The 23,197-nt window shown below is 45.0% G+C and overlaps 1 protein-coding gene across 3 annotated transcripts in view; it reads left to right on the top strand.

Moving 5' to 3' along the window:
- Positions 1–23,197, top strand: part of ABCB1 (ATP binding cassette subfamily B member 1) — a 160,509-nt gene that overhangs the window by 79,805 nt on the left and 57,507 nt on the right. The window contains exons 21-28 of one of the 3 annotated variants that reach the window (XM_004582279.3): positions 1,300–1,503; positions 5,299–5,399; positions 6,725–6,865; positions 8,822–8,978; positions 9,390–9,587; positions 16,777–16,983; positions 18,700–18,846; positions 19,864–20,446. The exons of the other annotated variants lie outside the window; for them this stretch is intronic. Coding sequence (XP_004582336.2) covers positions 1,300–1,503; positions 5,299–5,399; positions 6,725–6,865; positions 8,822–8,978; positions 9,390–9,587; positions 16,777–16,983; positions 18,700–18,846; positions 19,864–20,067 — 1,359 coding nt within the window. The 3' untranslated portion in view covers positions 20,068–20,446. Of the gene's footprint in view, positions 1–1,299; positions 1,504–5,298; positions 5,400–6,724; positions 6,866–8,821; positions 8,979–9,389; positions 9,588–16,776; positions 16,984–18,699; positions 18,847–19,863; positions 20,447–23,197 lie in introns of those variants that run through there. 3 annotated transcript variants of the gene reach the window in all.

Raw genomic sequence — 23,197 nt, 5'->3', positions numbered from 1 at the left:
TAAAACTTAAAATTCTGTTGCTATTTGAATCTCTTAAATATGACCAGAAGCTGTAGAAGTGACAGGATTGTGTTTTTGGTTGAAATAATAGTTTTTCCATAACTTGTGGCAAATGTCTGCATGATACTGTGAAAATCATGTAATTTCTGCTGTATGTCTTCCTCCCTGCCCTTGACACTTCCCTGTGTCTCTCTTTCAATCTCTTGGTAAGAGAGGTCTGTGTTGACATCTATCTAATAGGTGTAAGAATATTTTAGCTTATGAATGTGCAAGCACAAAGGGCTGAGGCATTACAGTATAAATCTTAAGAATTGTATTAATACAAACATCTTTGCTTAAAGTAAACAAATTAAGAAAAATTGAATATTGGATTTAGTTGCATAGAATCCAAGAGAGTGAAGTATGTACTGCTTGAAATACCTTTGAGCTTTCACAGTCAGGTAGTGGTTCAGGTATATGATTTTCTCTGGTCTGTTTGATGGTCCTAAATGTTGTGGGGAATGTGGACGCAGGATGTGGGGAAGAGGCTCGCTGGTTATCGGGAAGATGGTCTGTGTGATACGGTCAGGGTAACAGCAGCAGAGGCCTGAGTGGAGGACAAGTGTCGTCTGTGTTTGGCTGGCCAGCAGTGTTCTAGGCACGTGGCCTTGGCTCTGGAGCATTGCTCAGCTGCTCCAGTGCCTGGGTTTGAGTTCTATAGCTTTCAGCTCTGTCTTCCCAAGTCAGATGCTGGTTAAATTAAACACAATGGACATCTTGAATAGGCCAAGATATTTTGAAGTGCTTGTAATGGCAAGTATTAGTCTTAAATAAGTAGTTCTATACCTAACATTGGAAATATCCCACTATTCTCAGATACCTCTGTCAGACTGTTTTGTCTTGCTAATTGACAGACTTTACCTTCGCAGTCATTCTTTGACTAATGAAGGCTTTCTTAACAATAAAAATTTGGGAGAAAAAAAAAACCATGATTGTATTTCTAAGATATTATGGAAAGTGAAATTCAAAAACATGTTTAATTTGATGCAGAAAAAAATTTAAATCCTTGCATACTTTTGCTTGGACTTTTTGAAAACCTCTTATGTTTATTTGAACTCTGGGTTATTGTTCTATTTTCAATAATAGAAGATATTTTAACAACTCCAGAAAGTTACAAGTGAGCTTTGTGTTTCATTATAATCAGTATGATAAGTAATATATATTCCTGAGGAGAATTTTTATAATCCTTAAGTAAATGTCACTATAGAGTTTAAGGATAATATAAAAATGTGTCTCTAATTTGTTTTGTCTGTTTTCCAGGCTACTGGTTCCAGGCTTGCTGTAATTGCCCAGAACATCGCAAATCTTGGGACAGGAATTATTATATCCTTTATCTATGGTTGGCAGTTAACACTACTGCTCCTAATAATTGTACCCATTATTGCAATAGCTGGAGTTATTGAAATGAAAATGTTGTCTGGACATGCACTAAAAGATAAGAAAGAACTGGAAGGTTCTGGAAAGGTAAGTCAAACTAAACATTACTGCTTACCCAAGTAAAGTACTCTCATCAATATTATTTTTTTACTGCTTGCTACGCATAATGCTCTGAGAATTTTTTAATAACCATCCCTCAAGGCTTTTGTGTCTGAGGCTTACTGAGTAGATTAGAGGCAAAAGGAAGCCAACACATCCTTGGGCCCAAGAGTCTCAGGTGGTTTACAGGCTACACCCGCTCATGGCAGACTCCTCATCCACACCTGTGTCCTGGTACATCAGGGTTTAAGACTCCTGGGGTCTTACCAGAAGAGGCAAGAGAGGAGAGTGCCAGCTGTGTGACCATGGCAGGCTGATTGAGCAGAGGCCTGGGGTATGAGAACCACTGTGGTTCGGTGGTGGCTGCATCAACCAATCCCTGTATCATGGGGGAAAATCAGCCTCCTACCCCATCTCAACGCTCAGCTTCCCACTTGAGGAGTATGGTCAAGCACTAAGCATCATACGGTTAGTGCTCCCAGCCACCCTGCAGTTCAGGACAGTCAAGCATCCTCCTCATGACCCCTCTGCTTCTCCTCCGTTGTTCTGACCATCTCCTCTGCTCCTCTCCCAGTAGCCTCTCTGATGTCTCCTAAGTACAGTTGAGATCACACTAACCCCTGTCTCCTAATGACACTGTCCTGGTTCTGAAACTATGCGTGCTGGTCCCAGACAGCTCCTGTGACCTCGTCTTGCGTGACTGTCTGGTCCACCTGCCCTGGCCCCATGGACCTTCTTGCAGTTTTTGGAATGGTCCAGTATGGCCCCCTCTGGCCTTGCTGTGTCTGGCTGCTTCACATTACTCACATCTCAGAGTAAACACCTCCTCCTAGAAACATCCTGAATGGCTAAACTGAGCCATGACCCTTCTTATTTCTGGGAGGTTATTTCCTGCTTCTGGTGTTCATTGATTGATGGTGCATTTTCCCTACAAAACTCTGAGTCCTCCAGCAGCCCAGCCACTTGGGATGGTTTTGAGCACATCAGTAGGACACTGGAGCCCCTCTACACCTCTACCCTGTCTGTGCTGTTGTTTTCCATAACATCGTGTGACACTGCAGTGTGCTTCTCTGTAGTGGATGTGTTCCCCTTTTCCTAAGTAAAACTTCAGGCTTCAGCTTGAGGATAGAAGGAGAAGTAGCAAAGGGGTGGTTTTTTTTCTTTCTAGAAGCATAAATTTTCCTTCCTTCAGAATTACTCAGTGTGTGATGCCTGCTGCGGAAGCAATGCTCTTACTCCTCTTCCCTGTTCTGGTAGTGGCTGAGGCTCTGTTTAAAATTCGCAGAGTAAAGGAAGCTGTGAAGAGGCAGGGTGCTAATTAAGCCTTTTCCTAATTGCTTTATTATGCAGCAAGATGAGAAGACAATGATGAAATGATTGTTGTTTTACACACCATGACAGCTCTACCAAGCAGACTTTTAATTTTGTTGATGTGTATGTGTGCTGAAAAGCAGCGGTGTGTTCACAAGCCAGTCACAAGCAATACATGCCTGCCTTAGAATATGATGCACAGAAAACATCTCACAACCAGTCTATGGAAGTGTGTAATAAAGTCTGCTTCTCAGCAGACACTATTGACTTTCCATACTAATTTAGAAAATGTCTGTGTTTGAACCTTTGTAATTACAAATATTTAATATGTCTCAACAAGGATTGTGTTTGTGGAAATTTGAAGATGAAAATTTTCCCCTAACTTCTTGCCATCAAAACTTTTAGGATTTTCTGGAATGAATGCATATATCATTTTTAAAGTGTGTAAAAGAAGTTTGTGTATTTTAACATGAGTTGAATCTGAACATTTTTCTGACTTCCCAAGTAGAATGATAAACATAGTTCAGTCATCTTAGCCTGTCTGCATCAGACAGTGTTTTTAGTTTTACCTTTTGGGCACTGTGTGTGTGTGTGTGTGTGTGTGTGTGTGCAAAGAATCTGTGGGTTTTTTTTTCTGCTAATAGGTTTTTGCATTAGCCTTTAAAGTAGATTGTGAGGTTAGGTCTTCTGTGAAGAATTCAGAGAAGCATAACGAGGTTTCCAGTGAATGAGTTTAAATTAATGGAAGTGTCTTCATTAGACACAGTCCTGAGCAATGTCAGGGCCAGCAAGCCGAACATTTTACTGACTTCTCTGGGAAACCCACACGTGTAGAGTGAGAGGGGACTTGACACTGAGGAAAACATCTGGGGGAGGAGTGGTGCCAGTCCCAGGCAGGACCGAGCTCTCGCTGTGTCCACTAGTAACCTTCACACTTTCCATGTCCTTGTCCTCAGACTCCACAGGGTGATCAGGAGAGTGTTCACACAGCCTTGTTGGAGGTGATGTCCATGAGAGGATCTTTTAGGAAACAAACTAATCTACAGTAATTTCACTAATTTCACTTGTAGGAATTTATGAGATCATTCAATATGGACAAAAAGTTCAGATACAAAGGTGTTTACTACTGTAACATTTTTAATAAGAGTTTAAAACCTTATTCAGCCATAAAGGAATGTCAAACAAGTTGAGAATGTTAAATGACTATTAAAATCCTATTACTATATATTTAGTAATCTTGGGAAATGCTTTCAATATGTGTTTAAGTAAACAAAATGGTATAAAGCAGAATTTTATCTGAGTTTTATTAAATTTGTATGTGCTTAGGAAAAAAACACCGTGTAAAAACATACCAATTTGTTGTTTTCATTAACTTTTTTGTTATCTCAGGATTTTCCAGATAATCTTCAGTTGCCATGAATGGCAATCATAAATGGGAATATGTAAATATGTTTGAAAATAAATATATGTAAAATAACTGTAGGCTTAAGATATAAACCATCATAGAAGTAAAAGCAGGAAAAAATAAAATACTAAATACTTAGGTTAATTTTTGTAAATCTCTGTGTGTTTCAGTGAACACCTTTGTCTGTTTAAGCCTTAGCCTGTGTTTTTTTTTTTTTTAAGATTTATTTGTTTATCTGAAAGGCAGATTTGGGGAGAGACCACCATTTGCAGGTTCATTCTCTGAATGCAGGCAATAGCCAGGGCTGCATTAAGGCGAAGTTAGGAGCTTTATCTGAGTCTCCCTTGTGGGTTCAAGGGCCCAAGCCACAAGGGCCATCTTTGCTGCTTTCCCATGCACGTTAGCAGGGAGCTGGATCAGAAGCGGAGCAACAAGTATATGAACCAGTGCTCTTAAAGAATGCCAGTGTTACAAACGGTGGCTTAACCTACTGTGCCATAGCACTGGCCCCAGCTAATCCTTTTGTAAATAGGAGTGGGTTAGGCTGGTGTCTGTGACCAGGTCGAGTCTTAGCTGCTCTACTTCTGATCCAACTGCCTAACTTGTCTAGAAAAACAGCAGAAGATTGTCCAAGTGTTTGGGCCACTGCAGTGGGTGAAGCTCCTGGCTTCTGGCTTCTGGCTTCTGGCTTCTGGCTTCTGCCTGGTCCAGTCCTGTCTGTTGTATCCATTTGGGCAGTGAAACAGTAAATGGAAGATTCCTCTCTTCTGTCTGTCCCTCTCTCTTGCTCTACCTAACTCTGTTTCTCAAACAAATATTTTTTTAAGAGGAGAATAAATTAGTCAGCTTTCCTTCCAGATCTAAATAAAACTCAATATGATCAGTGCCTTAGTATCTGTCTGCATAGAGAAGCCATTCTGAGTGCCAGCTGTGGAACTTGTGTCAGAATGTTGGAGAAGACATTTGTAGGTGCTAGCAAATAAAGTAATTTACTCAGCTTCATTAGCCTGCGTTGTGACATCCAAACTAATTGCCACCATTTGCCACTGGGCTGCTGTCAATTCCAGATTGCCACAGAAGCAATAGAGAATTTCCGAACGGTCGTGTCCCTGACTCGGGAGCAGAAGTTTGAAAACATGTATGCAAACAGCTTGCAGGTGCCCTACAGGTAAGAACCCAGAGAAGTGAGAATGCAGACGGGGAGCTTCTGCTCTGGCCGAAAGGTGGAGAGCATGTGGAGAAACCATGAGAAGGGGAGTGATTGGGAAGCTCCTGTAATTACCCAAGAGAGGAGTGCCAATACCTGGAGCAAAGACAGGTACCTCTCAGTTGGGACATGTGAGCAGGGAACATGTGCGAGTGGAGACAATGAGGAGAATGAAGACAGTGAGGACATGAGGACAACTCTCTGGTGGCCAGAGTGCGGACATATGACCCTGTCCTGTGTTTCTGTTGCTATGGCTTCTTGGTGGAGTGTGAAGTATCTGTGGACACCGAGGCATGATGCTCCTCAAGGAGCCTTTTGTCCAATGGATACCTTACAGCCTGTAAGTCATCCCACCGAGCACATTAGCAAGGGACATGAGCGTGAGGCAGTCCAGCCTCACTCTGTCTCATTCTCTTCTCTATTGAGGAGAGTACTGAGCTTATGTTCTTTTCTAAACAGTAATCAGGCCCTTTAAAATTTTTCATCTGAAACCCTGATATCCTAAGCTGACTTGAGCTGGTGGAAGCAGAGGTAGAAAGCCCAAAGCACAATAACCAACACCCTCCTTCTCTCTCTGTGTGTGATTGAGTACCATGTAGCTTGCTCACAAAATCCTAAACCATTTCCTCTTCCCCAGATGGTTGAGTGTTTCTTTTTTCCCATAGTACGTAGTTCATAATGTGCCTCCATCACGTAATAATGATCCAGCTCAGCTCAGCTAAGAAGAATACACCTGCTTCCTCTTTGTCCCAGGAATGGTTGCCATAGCTTATTTAGGTTCAGTGAATGTGTGTAGAAAAAAGCTTACTGTAGGACATGTGTGTGTTGTCCTAGGGGCTTTCAGAATGTCCTGTAAAGTGCATCATATGAAAAATCTGGGCATGGATTTCAAACTTTTCTCACACTAATGTAAACGTAGCTGTTAATGCCATTTTTCCAGGAGCTGTTTGAAGAACCCGCATATGTCCCACTGGGAAGAAAACAGAGTACTTTCAGCTATTGATCTTAACAGGCTGCTTGGACTCATAAGCTTATTTTTTTTCTTTACCTTAATCTTTAAACTGTAGCTAATCATCTGGTAACAATAAAGATGCTGTGGCTCAGAGATAAAGCGAATTCCTAAATTCACACAACTGGTTAATTGTCAGGGTGAGGTCAAACCTGGCTCTTTGGAAACCAAACCTGCTATTTGTCTGCTATACCTGTACGCCCATGTTCTATCAAAAGTCGCATTTTGGGGAGTGGAGAATGAGAGTCTGCTGAGTTTTCCAATGCCTTCTTTGCAGAAACTCCTTGAAAAAAGCACACATCTTTGGAATCACCTTTTCCTTCACCCAGGCGATGATGTTTTTTTCCTATGCTGCCTGTTTTCGATTTGGTGCCTTCTTGGTGGCGCGTGAGATTATGACCTTCGAAAATGTTCTTCTGTAAGTAATAGGCTAATTTTTTTCTTAAGTTAAACTCTAAAAGGTAAATGGGATGAGCATGTTTTATGTCTTGATAGAAAAACTTGTCTCATGTGGAAGGTCAGGAACACTTTCCCCAGGACTGGCTCACACGTCTGACCTTTCCAGATTTGTTCTGTAGGGAAGGCTAGGCAGTGATTCAGTTCAGAGGTTTCCAGAAGGCCTTGTTTACTCAAAACAAGGAATGTGATAGGGCACCCTGGAAGGGGCTCTCTGACAGCACATTTTAAAGACAGTAGTGCTGTACAATCTTGTACAAGCCCTGGGGGCCTCCAAGGTAAATTGACTTCTTTTGGACAGGGTAGCTGGAAGGTGGGACCTGGAAAAATGACTTGAATGGATGGAAGTCGCGAACACTCATGCATTTAGGTTTGCACAGTTCATCTGCTAGGGCAGTAAAAGGGAGTATGTGCAGTGTGCCTGGGAAAGATCCTTCAGGCTTAGCTGATAAAATGTCCAGTATTACCTGGGCGTGAGTTACTCAAAGCTAGTCAATAGCAATGGCACTGTGTACTACTTTAACATAGGGAGTACAGAGGGAAAGAGGTGACAAACAGACTCCCAGAGATCTAGGGGAGTTCTCAAGTATTGAGTGTTCCAAGCCCACTATTTTAAAAAAGGAAAGTACACTGATAAAAGGCAGGCAGAAAAAAAAATGATCAAAGACACAAAGAACATTTTTTAACAATATTCCCAGAGTTGGAAGGCTGTCTTATGTAAAAGGAAGTGGATTTTCCTTAAGTTTGTAAAAGAACTTGTTAACAATAGGCTTATCAAACATGCTACTTCCTAAAACTAGGTGGAAGCCAACGTGAGGGAGGAGTCCAGGCACAAGCATTCAGAGCCGACTTGAACCCTGTGGGGTCCAGCTCTCAGTTGCGGTGTGTTCAGGTCACACTCTGAGAATGGGGTCCAGCTCTCGGCTGCGGTGTGTTCAGGTCACACTCTGAGAATGGGGTCCAGCTCTCGGCTGCGGTGTGTTCAGGTCACTCTCTGAGAATGGGGTCCAGCTCTCGGCTGCGGTGTGTTCAGGTCACTCTCTGAGAATGGGGTCCAGCTCTCGGCTGCGGTGTGTTCAGGTCACTCTCTGAGAATGGGGTCCAGCTCTCGGCTGCGGTGTGTTCAGGTCACACTCTGAGAATGGGGTCCAGCTCTCGGCTGCGGTGTGTTCAGGTCACTCTCTGAACGTGCAGGTACATCTCCATCCAGCACAGCATAGTGTCTGAGTGTGTACATGGCAGGGTAGCACAGTTCAGGTTGTCTCAGAATCTGAGAAAGTTGTGGCATCCCTGAGTGTACCCTGTCAGTTGCCACAGTGATCTTGTATAACAGGCAGTCACCCCGCCTTAGTGGCATGCAAGGTGAACACCTGTTTTACCACCAGTGTATCAACCATGTGGGAATGCTATGCTGGGTCAGGCATTTTGTACCTCAGAGGGGCTCATCCCTGTGTTTGCAGGGTTGCAGGGCAATGGCCTGGGATCCACGCGACTTTCCATGTGTGCCTCATCCACTAGTAGGTTAACCTGGCCCAGGAGTAGTGGCAGAATTCAGAAAGAAAGGGTGGGGGACAAGATCTCTGGAGTCTCAGGCTTCCAACTGGCAACAGCAACTTCCACCACATCCTGTTGGCCAAAGAGAGTTGCCAGGACAACCCAGATTCAAAGGGTAGCAAAACAAACTCCAGTCTTAAACGGAAGTGCAACGAAGGTCACTTTCCAGTAAGGTAAGGATGCGGAGAGAGGTGGGAAAAAATAGGTCGTTTTGTGACCAATCTGTCACACAGGCCTGCACTAAAAAGGAGTTTTATGTAGTTTTTTTTTTTTTTTCTTTACATCTGTGTTGTTTGAGGCAGCGCTTGCTAGCTGTGGAAGCATCAGTGTTGCTTTTCTGAGTCTCTGTCTTGGCCTTCCCCAGGGTCTTTTCGGCAGTCGTCTTCGGTGCCATGGCCGTTGGGCAGGTCAGCTCGTTTGCTCCCGACTATGCCAAAGCCAAGATATCGGCATCCCACATCATTGGGATCCTGGAGAGAATCCCTTTGATTGACAGCTACAGCACAGAGGGCCTAAAACCGGTGAGTCTTCTGTCAGCCAAGTCATCTGCTCCTGAAAGAGGAAGTCTAACAAAGCGTGTGTTTTTTGGACATGCTGGTGATCAAATTAGATTTTCTATATCATGAGTTCATTCTGATAAGTGTTACTAATACCCATGGACCTAGGAATCCTCCCTATCCCACAGGAAAGTTCAACTAATCAGGCTTTGTTGTTTATAGGTTACTTTGTTGGCAACACATTGTGCCTTTGGATTATATTACTGATTCAAGTTTCAAAAGCAGTGCCTCTCTGAGATCTGTATTAAACTCCAGCACTTTAAAGTGCAATCTACTTGGGATGTCAGTTCCCTGCTTTCAGACGCCTGGTGGTAGAGGTTACACCCGTTTTCAGCACTGCAGACATCACACTTAATGTTACTGTTTTCACTTCAGAACACGATGGAAGGAAATATGACATTCAGGGAAGTCGTGTTCAACTATCCCACCCGACCTGACATTCCAGTGCTGCAGGGGCTGAACCTGGATGTGAAGAAGGGCCAGACGCTGGCCCTGGTGGGCCCCAGTGGCTGTGGGAAGAGCACCGTGGTGCAGCTCATTGAGCGCTTCTATGACCCCTTGGCTGGGACAGTGGTGAGCATGCTTTGCCTATTTAATTTGTTCCAGATGTTCTGTGATCTTAATGCTTAAATGTATTAATGCTGAACTAAGCCTGAACTTTATTTTTGTGTTTTTTTCTTGTAAAAATTTTTATTTTTATTTATCTGAATCAGTTACAGAGAGAGAAAGATCTTCCCCACCCCACCCCACCACCAAATGTCTTCAAAGGCTGGGGCTGGGCTAGTTTGAAGCCAAGAGCCATGGGCTTCCTCAAGATCTCCCAAATCCTTTGGGCCATCCTCTTCTGCTTTCCCAGGCCACCAGCAGGAAGCTGGATGAGAAGTGGAGCAGCCAGGACTCAAACCATCACCCATTTAGAATGCAACTTAACCCATCATGCCACAACACTGGTCCCAGATGTAGATTTTCAAACTTTGAGACAAAATCCCCACTTAGATAAATTCTGAAAGCCTACGAGTAGTCTCCACACCACATCATTTGCCCCAGCTGGCATTTACAGCCTCTTCCCCAGCACGGCCCCTCTGTTCTTCATGAGCAGCCTCCTCACCACCCATCTCCCTTGCTGTAGTTAGCCTTCAGCTTCTGTGAAGAGAACCAGAAAAATAAGAGGTGCATGTTCCCAAGAAGAGGAAAGTCCTGGTGGGAGCACTCAGAAAGAGGAAATCCATTTATCACAGTTTAGAGGTCACATGATCTTTTAGATAAAGAACCCCAAAGACTTCACTAAAAAACCAGTAAGACTAATGCATGAATTTTGTAAACTTTCAGGATACAGAATCACCATGCAAAATCAGTAGTGTTTCTTTTAAATTAGTTTATTTATTTGAAAGGCACAGTTAAAGAGGGGGAAATAGAGCTGTTTTCCTTCTGCTAGTCCATTCCCCAAATGACTGGGAGCCTGGAACTTCATTTGGTTGTCCCACATGGTTATAGAGATTCAAACTCTCAAACCGTCTTTAGCTGCTATCTCAGACATATTAGCAAGGAGCTGAATTGGAAGTGAAACAGTCAGGGTTTGAACTGTTGCCTGTATGGGATGCCAACATAGCAGATGGAAGCTTAGACCATCACACAGCGTTGGCCCCATTAGTATTTCTGTATGCCAATAATATGTTATCTGAAAAAGAAATAAAGGAAGTAATATATTACTTATAAGTAATATAACAACAGCTATAAATAAAAAAAACCTAGGAATAAATTAAGCCATGGAGTCTGTGATGAAAACTAGAAAAGAATGATGAGAGACATTGAAGAAAACACAAAGAAATGGGAAGCCATCCATGCCCATGGATTGCAATAATCTGTACTATCCAAAGCGGTATGCAGATTGAACTTGATCTCTATCAAAATACCAGTGACATTGTTTACAAAACAAATCCCCAAATCCATAGAGTACCACTCAATAACCTTAATAGCTGAAGAAATCTTCAGCAAAATGAATAAAACTAGACCCATCGCATTGTCTGCCTTCAAAATACCACAAAACATAATCAGAGCCTAGAACCTGCATAAAAGAGACAAATATACCAATGAAACAGACCTAGGAGCTTAGAGCTAAATCAGCACATCCGTAACCGAGTGCATCAGGGACAGCAAGGGTCTTCTGTGATTGACACTGGGAAGCTGTGTACCTGCGTGTGGAAGAATCAAACTAGATCCCTGTCTCTTGTCATACAAAAAAAAAGAAAATCAACTCAAAATAGATCCAAGACCTAAATATAAGAGCTGTATTCCGTAGGAACACTGGCTCACATCCTGGCTGTTTGTGTTCCAACCCAGCTTGCTACTACTTGGAGAGCAGTGGAAAGTAACCCAGCTGCTTGGGTGCCTGCCAGTCATGTGAGAAACCTGGATGGAGTTCATGGCTTGGCCTAATGCTGGCCTTTGCATTTGAAAAGTGAACCAGAGGATAGGTTTCTCTCTCTGTTCCTCCCTCCCTGCCTCCCCTTTCCCCCTTTGTTCCCCTCTCTCTGTGACTCTTCAATTAAATAAATCTTTTTTTATTAAAGATTTTATTATTATTGGAAAGCCGGATATACAGAGAGGAGGAGAGACAGAGAGAAAGATCTTCCATCCGATGTTTTACTCCCCAAGTGAGCCGCAACGGGCCGGTGCACGCCGATCCAAAGCCAGGAACCAGGAACGTCTTCCGGGTCTCCCACGCAGGTGCAGGGTCCCAAAGCTTTGGGCCGTCCTCGACTGCTTTCCCAGGCCACAAGCAGGGAGCTGGATGGGAAGTGGAGCTGCCAGGATTAGAACCGGCGCCCATATGGGATCCCGGGGCTTTCAAGGCGAGGACTTTAGCCGCGAGGCCACGCCGCCGGGCCCATAAATCTTTTTTTAAAAAGAAAAAACTGAAAGCAGCAAAAGAGAACAGAGATGCCTCAGGGCACTGGCATTGATAGTTTTTTTTTAATCAGGTCCCAAAAGCACAGGAAACAAAAGCAAAAATAGACAATGGGATTTCATCAAACTAAAGAGTTTGTGCACAGCAAAATGATCAGCAAACTGAAGAGAAGACCTACAAAGTGAGGGGAAAGATTTTGCAATCTTTGCATCTTAATCAGGCATGAATAGGCTGACCATATAAGGAAATCAGACAACTCAGTAGTGTACAGGTCAATAGTGCAGTTTTAAAAAGAGCAACAAACACAAGACATTGTTCAGAAGGTGACCAAGACATGTCCGAAGACATACAAACAGCTAATGGGTGCTCACTGTCACTAGCCAAAAAGGAAATGTAAATCAAAATCTTAATGAAAGGAAGTGAATTTCCCACCTGTAGTCCCAAATTCCTTTTGCTTCCCATGACTCACACACCGCTTATATCCAAGGGTCGTTACTCCTCTTTCCAGTTTTCCTCTTTGGTAGTTGGGTAAGCTTTGTTCCTTAGATTCTTGTCTTATATTTTCTGTGACCTCAGATTTTGTGCTACTTTTGTTGAAGTTTGAATGCAGGAAGTCCTTGCTAACAAAGTGGAGAGGACAGACACCGATGCTGGTCTTCAGCAGACGTGGTTCTCCACCAGGCTGAACTTCGTGCTGTAACACGGGCCTGAATCTTCCCCAAGAGACCTCAGCTGTGCACTGTTGTGATTGACTTTGATGAGTAAGAGGCAGTAGGCCTCGCACAGGTAGGCTTTGCATATAAATAAGTGATGGAGTGGCATTGGACTCCGGAGCACTATGAGCTGTGCTCGGTGTGCGATTTGTTGCCAGTACTGGAATGAGGCTAGCTTGGCTGAAATATGAAATTTAGGTTGGTGGTTCCCCAGAAGTTTCCAATTACAACTCATGTAGGAAAAACTGAAAAATCTCACAGACCCTAAATGCTCTGTTCTCACCTTCTGATGGAAAAAAAAAACTCACTTGATGATGACAAAATATTGCGTTGAGAACAGTAACAGTAAATAGTATGATAATTATACAAGAAGAAGGCAATTAATGATGATTGTACAAGTACCTAAATTCAAGCACATGGAGAGTTTACAGTTTAGGAAACTCTTAAGTAGTTCTAGTAGGTTAAGTAGTGAAGGGAGTCTGGTGCTTGCACGATCTTTGCAAGACCTGCAAGAGGCCTTGGACTTCTATGACATAGCACCGTAGCTGTGATCTGGTGACCATGATCTGGTGACCAGGAAGCTGAAGAACATCAGTGTCACAGCTGTTCCCAACTTAGACACAAGAGTCTGGCTGTGGCAGACACTCCCACCTGCTGAGAGCTAAAGGAAAGTTGACTCTGCCTCCCAGATTTTACACAGGGCTCCCCAGTGATGGAGCCAGCTTACAGAGAGATAGCTAGTATTATAGATGCAAGGACAGGCACAGAAGAATATAGAAGTGAGTGCTGAGTGCACAGGACAGTGACTGTCCCAGGACAGCACTGATAATGCAGTGAAACCTGTCCACTATAAACTCCAGCAAATGTGCAAGTCTTATTTATTTATGACTATCAATTAGAAAACCAATAATAACCTAGGAAGATTTGTTCCCAGTGCCCACCTTGAAGTCAGGAAGTTCCTAGGACCCCCAGGGGGCCTTGATTCACTTGAAGCACTGTCCCACAGTGACAGGTCTCAAACTTGGCTGTGTAGTAGAATAGCTAGAGAGCTAGTTAAAGACAGCCATCCTGCAGCAGGTGAGAACTGGCCTTTCAGTATAATAATTTCCCCCAGGCAATCCAGATTCCAGCCTCAGCATGGCAACCATTAACGTGATAGATGTGAAGGGAGGATGAGATTCTGTTGTCATGTGTTGAATGTGAAACCAGCTACAAAAGTGAATCTTGACTTTGGATAGCAAAATGCCATCATGTAGTGCTAGAACCTGGAGGTACTCTGATCCCATTCCTTCCAAGGCTGTTTGCTGTGAGTGCTCACAAGGGAGCGTCCCATGAAGCCAGAATGTCATCTGGCCAACAGAAATCAGGGCAGCAGCGCAGCCTCCAAAGCTTCCTGCTGGTGAACGTTACTGTTGAGTAGCCTCTGGCTTGAGTTCCCCTGGCTTTTCTCTCTGCTCCCAGCCTGCCACACCAGCTACCATCAGAGCCCCATCCTCTTTTTGGCAGTGGGAGCCTCTTTTTTTTTATTAATTCATTAATTACATTGTATTATGTGACACAGTTTCATAGGTACTTGGATTTTGGGGAGGGGTGGGAAGCCTCTTGAAAGCACCCGACTGTAACCCAGCAGGTACCTGGACCAAGGTGAGGAGCGCCCCCTTGAGTTTGGGGAAGGATAATACTTTTCAGTCAGGAGATAAAAAAACCAAGTCTGTAGTGTGTAGATCCAGACCTGATTGCCCCAGTTTCCAGCTGCGTGGCCTTGACCAAGGCATTTAACTGGGCTCATTTGCTTATCTGAGAAGCAGCAATGGAGAGCCTGCTGCCTCCCCAGGGTGCTGAGTATGAGCAAGGGAGCAGAATGAGGCAGGCTCATGGAGAACCTTGGTATCATCAGTGCTGCATGTTTTTTGCTCTTTGCTTTTAGGGTGAATATGCATGGAGAGTTACATGTATAACATTAGCTTCTTTGTGCTAATAAAAGCAAATGGTAGCTTGGCAGTGTGCATCTGCCACAGGCAGTCATTTTATTTGGCCTGATGCTATTCCTTCCCTCTGCCTTCCTGGCTGGGTTGTTATGGAGACTGGGTCTTTGGAATATTTTCCCAGGACCCACTGAGTTCCTTGGCCTGCTCTCAGACCTCTGCCATGCACCCTGGATCTCTGAGAGGAGTCTTCAGCTAGCACACGTTTTGAACAGTTTGCTTTTCTCATGCGTTGTGTGGGGAGGAGGTGGCCTCAGGTAGTCACATTCAGGGCAGTGAAGATACTTATTAAAGCTTGCTGGGGTCATTCAGATTTGTCTGGGTTGATGTTATACACTATCTGGTTTCCTCCCAAGGGTATGAATCTGCAAATTTGAAAAACTAAAACTAAATAACAGAAAGCACCTTGGCCCCATTCTTCCCTCACTTTGCTGTTTCTTCAGTAGAATGTTCCATCTAACAGGGTCTGGCTTGAGCCATGTCCTTGTCAAGTGTTCACCTCCTCTCTCCACCTTCCCACTTATAACACTGGGAGAAGCCTGGAGCACAGAGGTGTGAAGATTCTCCATGGCAACAGGACCTGTACTAATTAAGGTTATGGCCATGCTTGCCATCCCACACCCAGAGGCCCCCTCACCAGGCCCACAGGATTCAGCACACATTCATTGCCACCATTAGAAAAGTTCACAGCTGCCTCACTGGTCTCTGCTTCTGAGGGGCTGCACTTAGATGCCAGAAAATTCTTTTGCTAGATAGATGTGCTGGGCGGAGAGGGAGGGCAAGCCCTTCTTCCCACACCTGCTAACAAGAATTGTCTGAGAAGCCAAACCACTGGAGTAAGGGAGTCACTCCCATGTTTTCCTCCTGGCTCGGTGTCAGTGGCCATTCATCCCTTGATGTGTGTGTCCATTTGTCCATCCCTGTGGTTCCAGGACACGATACACAGAAATAGTGGCAGCCCTTATTCTGATGTCTGTGCTTAGTGGAGTGTTAGTTTCCTGTGAGTCTAGGAACTGATATCTTTCCCACTGTATCTGCAAGGGCACTAAACCAGAGAAGTTCCCGAGATGAACATTGCCAGCCACTGCCCCCACCTTCACTGCTCTTCCATGGAGTCCCTGCATCTGATTCCTCAAGCTCAGAGATCTCACCTACAGACACATGATGGGATCATATTTGTCATTTTCTCGCTGCTTTTTCTGTGACAAATGGAGATGTAGAAATAAGAATGCAGGGTTCATCCCAGAAGTATGAGGCTCTGCATTTCCTGAGGTTGCTATAACCAGTTTCCTCAAATTCAGTGGCTTAAAACATTGTCCATGTCTCACCTTAGTGTTTTGGCAACCAGGGACCAACATAAGCACCAGCAGGTTGTAATCCTGGTCAGCAGAACAGTGTTCCCTTTGGAGGCTCCAGGCCACCATCTGTCTTCTAGCTATTCCTAGCTCATGGCCCCATTCCTCCACCCATCACTGCTCTAATGCTTTACCATGGGTGAAAGTTCTTGTAGACCCACCAGGATCATCTTTTTTTTTAAGTTCCCTAGGGCAGGGAGACAGGTGTTTGGCATAGTGGTAGAAATGCACTTTGGATAACAATTCCACAATGGAGTCCAGTTCAAGTGCTAACCTGCCTCTGATTCCAGCCTCGAGTTAGTGTGCACCCTGAGGAGCAACTGCAGTGGCCCAAGTGGTTGGTTGGGTCGCTGCCACCCACATGGCAGACCTAAATGGAATTTTAGCCTCCCGGCTTCAGTCTGACCCAGGCCCAGCTCCTGTAGGCAACTGGCAAGTACACCAGTTAATGGGAGATCGGTCTGTGTGTCTGTTTCTCTGCCTTTCAAAGAAAACATAAATTTTAGAAATAATAAACCAAGTTATCTAATGAGAATGTGAAGTTCTTCTCACTTGGTGATGTATTTGCAGTCTCCAGGGACCAGGGTACAGATACCTTGGGGGTAAAGGGACATAAATCTGCCTGCCAAATAACCCTATGCCAGGGTTCAAGCAGGAAGCATGGTAGGTCCTCAACCTTTCTGGGTTCATCTGGACTGTCAGCCTGTCCCTGCAGTTCACAATGACTGGGCAGTTTCACCAGAATGTGTGTACCAGGATGTGTGCTGGTCCTGAGGCTGACCTGTGAATTCTTGCTTGCAGCTGTTGGATGGCAAACAAATAAACGAGCTGAATGTCCAGTGGCTGCGAGCCCACCTGGGCATCGTGTCGCAGGAGCCCATCCTGTTTGACTGCAGCATCGGTGAGAACATTGCCTACGGGGACAACAGCCGGGTGGTGTCCCAGGAGGAGATCGTGAAGGCGGCCAAGGAAGCCAACATCCACGCCTTCATTGACTCTCTGCCTGATGTAAGTTTCTCTCCCAGCCAGCATGTGGTGCAGTCCTGGCCTGTGGTTTGATTTTTAAGGGGAAGAGAGAAGAACTGCTATAGCATACCTCTGTCTGTGTGCAGGCCTGGCCATGTGATGTCTGGTCATGTGACTTTCCTTGTGCTGAAAGTGTTAGACCCATTCACATTCAGAAGAGAAAGACTTCCCAGGCCCAAGGCATCTAGGCTTGAGACCCTGTCCATCAAGCCAAGAGGTAGGAGTGACATCCAGGTCCTGGCATAAAGCCTGAGGGGGCAGCAGCTCAGTGTCTCCTTGTGGACACAGTACTTCTGGTCCGGCCCAGGCTGTGGCATGACACCCTTCCGTAAGCCTTGCTCTGCAGAGCCCAACTCCATGCTTCCTTGTCTGTGGGCTCTCCTGTACGCCCCAGATGGAAGACATTACTGCCTCCTTTCATGTGGAAAGGACTCTTTGCAGGGCTGAGGACAGGAAGTCCCCAGCCACCATTCTTGAAGGGAACATGGTGGGGCCTCAGGTTGTAGTCCTGGAGCAGCATCACCTGGGTGCTTGTTCCCAGTGCAGGTGTCAGGCCTCTCCAAGCCCTGCCTCAGGGAGCAGCCTTCCTGCTGATGGCACTGGTGGGGCTGACACGGACTGCAGTGGGAAGACCACTGCACACTTGCCGAGTGCATCGTGTCCCTTTGCATTTACCAGCATGGGCCCCTGCCTTTCTGGGCTCTTGGAGGCAGACAGGATACAGGCTTCACTTCCCCCACATGCACGGCCTGTTACAGGGTACAGAGGCTCCACCTCCCCTAGGACTGACCCCACCTGCAGCCAACTGCCTCTGCCAGCCACCCACCCCAGGGTCCATGTCCCTGGCCACCCCTCCCACATCCACACACTCCAATGTCTCTGCCTCCTGAGGCAGCCATTGCTCTGGATGGAATCACCTGGAATCTTTCTGTTCTGCCCGTGGGAGAGACCTCAGTCTGGGCATCATAGAACCAGGCCCACCAGATAACTGCAGATCAGACTAGCATGCCAGTGTGGACCATGGTCACAATTCCAACCTGGCAGGAGCTTGGCAGTCCTAAGCAACCCTATTTCTCAGTTACACCTGCCACCATGTCCCTTTTCTACCCTGCCTTTTCCACCCTTGAACTCCTGCCGCTCTCATATTGAGTGGTGACAGTTATCGCTTGCAGGGAGCAATGTGGGAACTTTGGAAGAATTCTAAAAAGAGAATTTAATGGGAATCGACATTTTCAAAGTGGAATTCCTAGTCTGAGCATTGAGCAGTTAGTACCATCAGAGCATCCTGGCACAAGAGCTCGGGGTACAATTAATGCAGCATGCTTGCGCCACCTGCTGGGCATAACTTCTGTCACACCTGTCCAAATCTAATGGCTTTTCTCCTACCAATATTTGTCCAAATGTAATAAAACCAAAGGATGGAAACCACTGGCTTTTCAGCAGTATCCTCCCTCATAAAAGTGATACACTGGCTATACTAACCTGTATCATTTTAAAGCCCAAACACCTGTTTAGAATGCAGATGTGCAGCCTGCCTGTTAGAGCTAGTTTGCAGTTAAGGCTCCTAGGACTCTATTTCTCAAGTTTCTGAGCCTAAATATCTCTGTGTGTGTGGAAGTGGCTATGGAGTCTTCTATAAGCAAACTGTGAAGCCTTGGTGGCCGGCTCCACACTCACAACCTCCAACCCTGCCCACAGAAATACAACACCCGCGTGGGAGACAAAGGGACTCAGCTCTCGGGCGGCCAGAAGCAGCGCATCGCCATCGCACGCGCCCTCGTGCGACAGCCTCACATCCTGCTTCTGGATGAAGCCACATCTGCGTTGGATACGGAAAGTGAGAAGGTCAGAGATTAAAGTGGGTTCCCTCAGCCTTGGGTCAGTCACCTTTCAAAGATTGGCACATTTTGGTCATTCATCCAGGGGTGCCGATTGCCATGGCCACTGCTTTGGCTGTTACTGAGGACAGCACTGTGCCCTGTGGTGCTAACCAGAGAAGCTTCCCTCCCCCTTGGCCCTCTATTGGCAGCATCTTCCTAGCAGCCGGGTGAAAGATGGAGGAACGGGAGAGGGCCACATGCAGCTGCCCCTTGTGACATACGTGAGCACTCCTCTGCAGTTGGAGAACGGGTGAAGGGCCCAGCCCTCTGAAGGACAACCTGACTAGATGTTGCCTGTCTTTAAAATACCAACATTCAGAGAAGCTGGGCTGGGATGCCTGGATATACTGTAAAACTGGGCTGAAGAGCTGCTCTCCCAGGTGTTGTGTACAAGGGCACACAGGTAAATGCGTGATGTGATAGGTGGATTGCATTGAATGCTGTAACTTTACATGTAGATAACTATGAATTTAGAACCAGTCCAAGCTGAAGAACAGTCACTTTTTTTAAGAGTTTTATTTATTTGCGAGTGAGAGTTACAGAGGGAGATCTTTAATCTCCTGGTTAATTCCCCAGATGTTGCAACAACCAGGGCTGGGCCAAACCAAAGCCAGAAGCCAAGAGCTATATCCAGCTGTCCCTTGTTGGTGGCAGAGGCCCAAACATCTGGGCCATGTTGAGCTTGAACCAGCCGTTGTCAAGGAGCTGAATAGAAAGTGGAGCAGCCAGGACACAAACCAGTACCCATATGGGATGCTGGCATCACAGAAGGCCGCTTTACCCACTATACCATATTGGCCAGCCACCCTGTAGTAGCCTTCCATTGTGACGGACCCTTAGCTGTCTACTGTCGGTGTTACATCCCACTGACCTCACTGTGAACAAACCTGTGAGATGCTGCAGAAATTGTAAGGCTTGTTCCAGAGGAGCAAGAGAGCAGGACCCTAGTTCTCAGGATTCGTTTCTATGATCGTTGAAACAGGTGGTCCAAGAGGCCCTGGACAAGGCGCGGGAAGGCCGCACCTGCATCGTGATTGCTCACCGCCTGTCTACCATCCAGAATGCCGACATGATAGTGGTCTTCCAGAACGGCCGAGTCAAGGAGTGTGGCACGCACCACCAGCTGCTGGCGCAGAGGGGCATCTATTACACCATGGTCAGCGTCCAGGCTGGAGCAAAGCGCTGATGAACTGTGGCCCTGGGCATTTGCTCGTATTTGTGTTTAAATGGGGCATTTAATGAGAGTTCAAAAGCCAGTACCTACCAGATTACATAGAATTACCTATCTAGTGTTTCCTACCACGAGCAAAGATGAGCACGCCGGAGTCCTCAGAGACTTCAAGGTCCCAGGAACAGATGGAGAATCATAGTGCAATAGGGAATTAGTGACTCTAATTGCACTGTAAAGATTATAAAAGAATTCAGAGTAGTTTTTTTTTCAATAAAGTATGTAGTTTTGTTTATATTTTCTCATTTGAACTGTAATCAACTGTCGATGATGGAAGTAGCAAAACATATCGAATTGTTTGCATAAAGTGCCTTTAATAAAACTAAACCTTTCTGTTGCTTGTGGCATTGTGTCCAGATTGCCTGTCAATATACAGCATCTTCTCCCATTTGGAATCCTGTAGGTGATTTCTGCCTACCAAAAAGGCTGTAAAACATCCCTTTGTTTTCCTGGGAAAGCTTGACCAGCTTCACTCATTCCTGTTCTGTGTGTCTCTTGGGGCTGGATCTCACAGAACCACCTGGGGTCATGTTTCATCCCACTGATTCCTACACTTGTGCATGACACTGGCTGCAGAACCTATCACGGCTCAGTACACCACATGTTTGGGAAGTGGAGTGAGGACCTCCTGGATCTTGACAGAGACCTGCACCTGCCTGGGTGTGCCTATCAGTGGAGCTGGCTCAGGTGTGCATTCGCTATTTTGCACTTACAGAGGGCTCTTCAAGGATTTCACTTTTTCCCCCATTTATACAAATCTAATGACTATTCTGTCTTAATCATAAACTGCTTTCCCCAGTAAATGATCTTCCCCAGAGTTGATCCTCATGACTTTCAAACTTGGAGAAGTTCCACAACTTTGAGTGCATCCTGTGAAACCTGATGAAATGAAAGAAAATATCATAAGATGCATGCTCTTGTATAAACAAGATCAAAAGTCACAAGCTGGAGGCCTTATGTGTCAAGCTTATTACAAACTATTGGTGCCTCTGTCAAAGTAAGTGGAAATTGTAAGAAAGAAGCTTCAACTGCAAGAAGAAAATCAGTGACAGCATGATCAGATGGTTCCCTGAGGATTGCCTGAGAAAACATAGACAGTTCCTGTCATTAAAAAACATGTACACGGAGGTGGGCATTTCCTAAGAGGCCCGTGTCTTACATTGAAGTACATGGATTCAGCTGCTGGCTCTGCTCCCAATGCCAGCCCTGGGAGGCAGCATGGTGGCAGTACCTGGGTGCCTGCCACTCACGTGGGGACCTGGATTGAGTTTCCAGCTCCTGGCTTAGGTCTGGCCCTGCTTTTGCAGGTGTTTGAGGAGTGATCCCGTGCATAAGAGCATGCACTCTCCCTCAAATAAATAAAAAGGAACAAAAATGTGTTAGTGAAGATGAAAACCAAATACCCTGTTTTGATAGTGACTTGACAGGGAAGGAAAACCTTGAACACTTCTTATTAGTTTACTTGGTCATCGATACAAACTTCTTTGATCAAACTTACTTGACATGATAATGTAGGTGACAAATTTTAGAAATATATATCTTTGTATGTTTGGATTTATTATTTTATGACAGTTCCATAGGCTCTGGGATTTCAGTTCTCCCCTCCCCAACTCCCCTCCCTCCATTGATTTCTGCTATATTATTACAATGGTATAGCCCTTCATAAACAGTCCTAAGTCCATCATTCTGCTGTTTAAGTGTATCCTGACATTGTAGGTATGGACAATGGCAGACAGTACAGTATCCTATTGTCAAGATATATTGAACTGTTTCATTGGGAGTCCATCTTTGATCTGGAAGTAGAGATGCATACTGCATTGTACTTCAACTCTGGATACGATAATCTGTATCACACAGTTACTATACACCCCCTTAAATGGAAAGCTATAAAACAAAATTAACAACAGGACGAAAAAATCTTATAACAACGTATAGCTAAATAACATGCTACTGCATGACCAATGTGTCACTGAAAGAATGAAGAGAATCAAAAACCTTGAAGCAAACAATGCTTCTGTATGACCTATGAGTCAGGAAATTAATAAGAAAAAAAGCTTTTTTGATGGAATGAAAATTTTAAAAAAACATGAGATGTAGTACAAGCAGTATTGAAGGGGTTATTGATCTTGTATTTTGCATGAATGTTGCCTTAGAACATAGGACATTTGTCCTTTCGCAACTGACATATTTCACTGAGCATAATGGTCTCTAGTTGTGACCATTTGGTTGCAAATGGTAGAATTTCACTCTCTTTAATGGCTGAGTGGTATTCTGTGGAATATATGTGCCTTTGAGGTGGCAATTTCAAATCTAGGAATTTAGGGATCTATAAAATGATGCTTTGTTGTATGTAGTGTTACTTATAACATTCAAAACTGGAAGGACATGAATATTCATAATTAAATGATCCCTTAAATGCTGATACATTTACAAAATAGAGAAATTATAGAGTCATTCAAAAACAAAATGGAAGAAGAGTAAACAAATAATTTTCTATAAAGAATGATTGCCAGTGAGATGACACCATCATCCTGGTTTGTCCTGATGAGTCCTAAGCCCAGTGAGCAGTGTCATCGTTAGAGGAGGCAGACGGGGGTGCGTTTAGTGCTGCTGCTTGGAACACCTGCATCCCAAACATAGGACTGGGGTTTGCCACAGTTTATCTGCTTCTGACCAACTTCCTGTAAAGATCCCTGGGAGGGGACAGATGATGGCCACCCTCATGAGATATGTGGGTTGAACTATGGAGCTCCTGGCCTGGCCCAGCCTTGGCAATTGGAGACATAAGGCCTGTAAGCACTCCATCTCTGCCTTTCAAATACATAAAAAGTGAAGAGTCAGGGGAGTATTTTACACATAACAAGAGGAAGCCGTGTGTCCAGAGCAGCACAGGCTGGACTGATGCAGCCACAAGGAAAGGAATGGGGGCAACTAGCCCAGGGAGGTGGGGGAGGTGAGAACACCTCAGCCCCTTGAGCCTGTGACAGGAGTGCGGCCCTGCTGGGATTTGGAAGTTTGGCCTCTGGGACTATGAAAAGGTACACTTACATCATTGGAAGTTTCCAGTCCGTGCCAGCCTCGCATCACA

This window comes from Ochotona princeps, chromosome 20, assembly GCF_030435755.1.
Source record: "Ochotona princeps isolate mOchPri1 chromosome 20, mOchPri1.hap1, whole genome shotgun sequence".
Classification (NCBI taxonomy): domain Eukaryota; kingdom Metazoa; phylum Chordata; class Mammalia; order Lagomorpha; family Ochotonidae; genus Ochotona; species Ochotona princeps.
The sequence above is the reverse complement of the archived record's forward strand: the minus strand, read 5'-3'. Positions and strand labels throughout refer to the sequence as shown.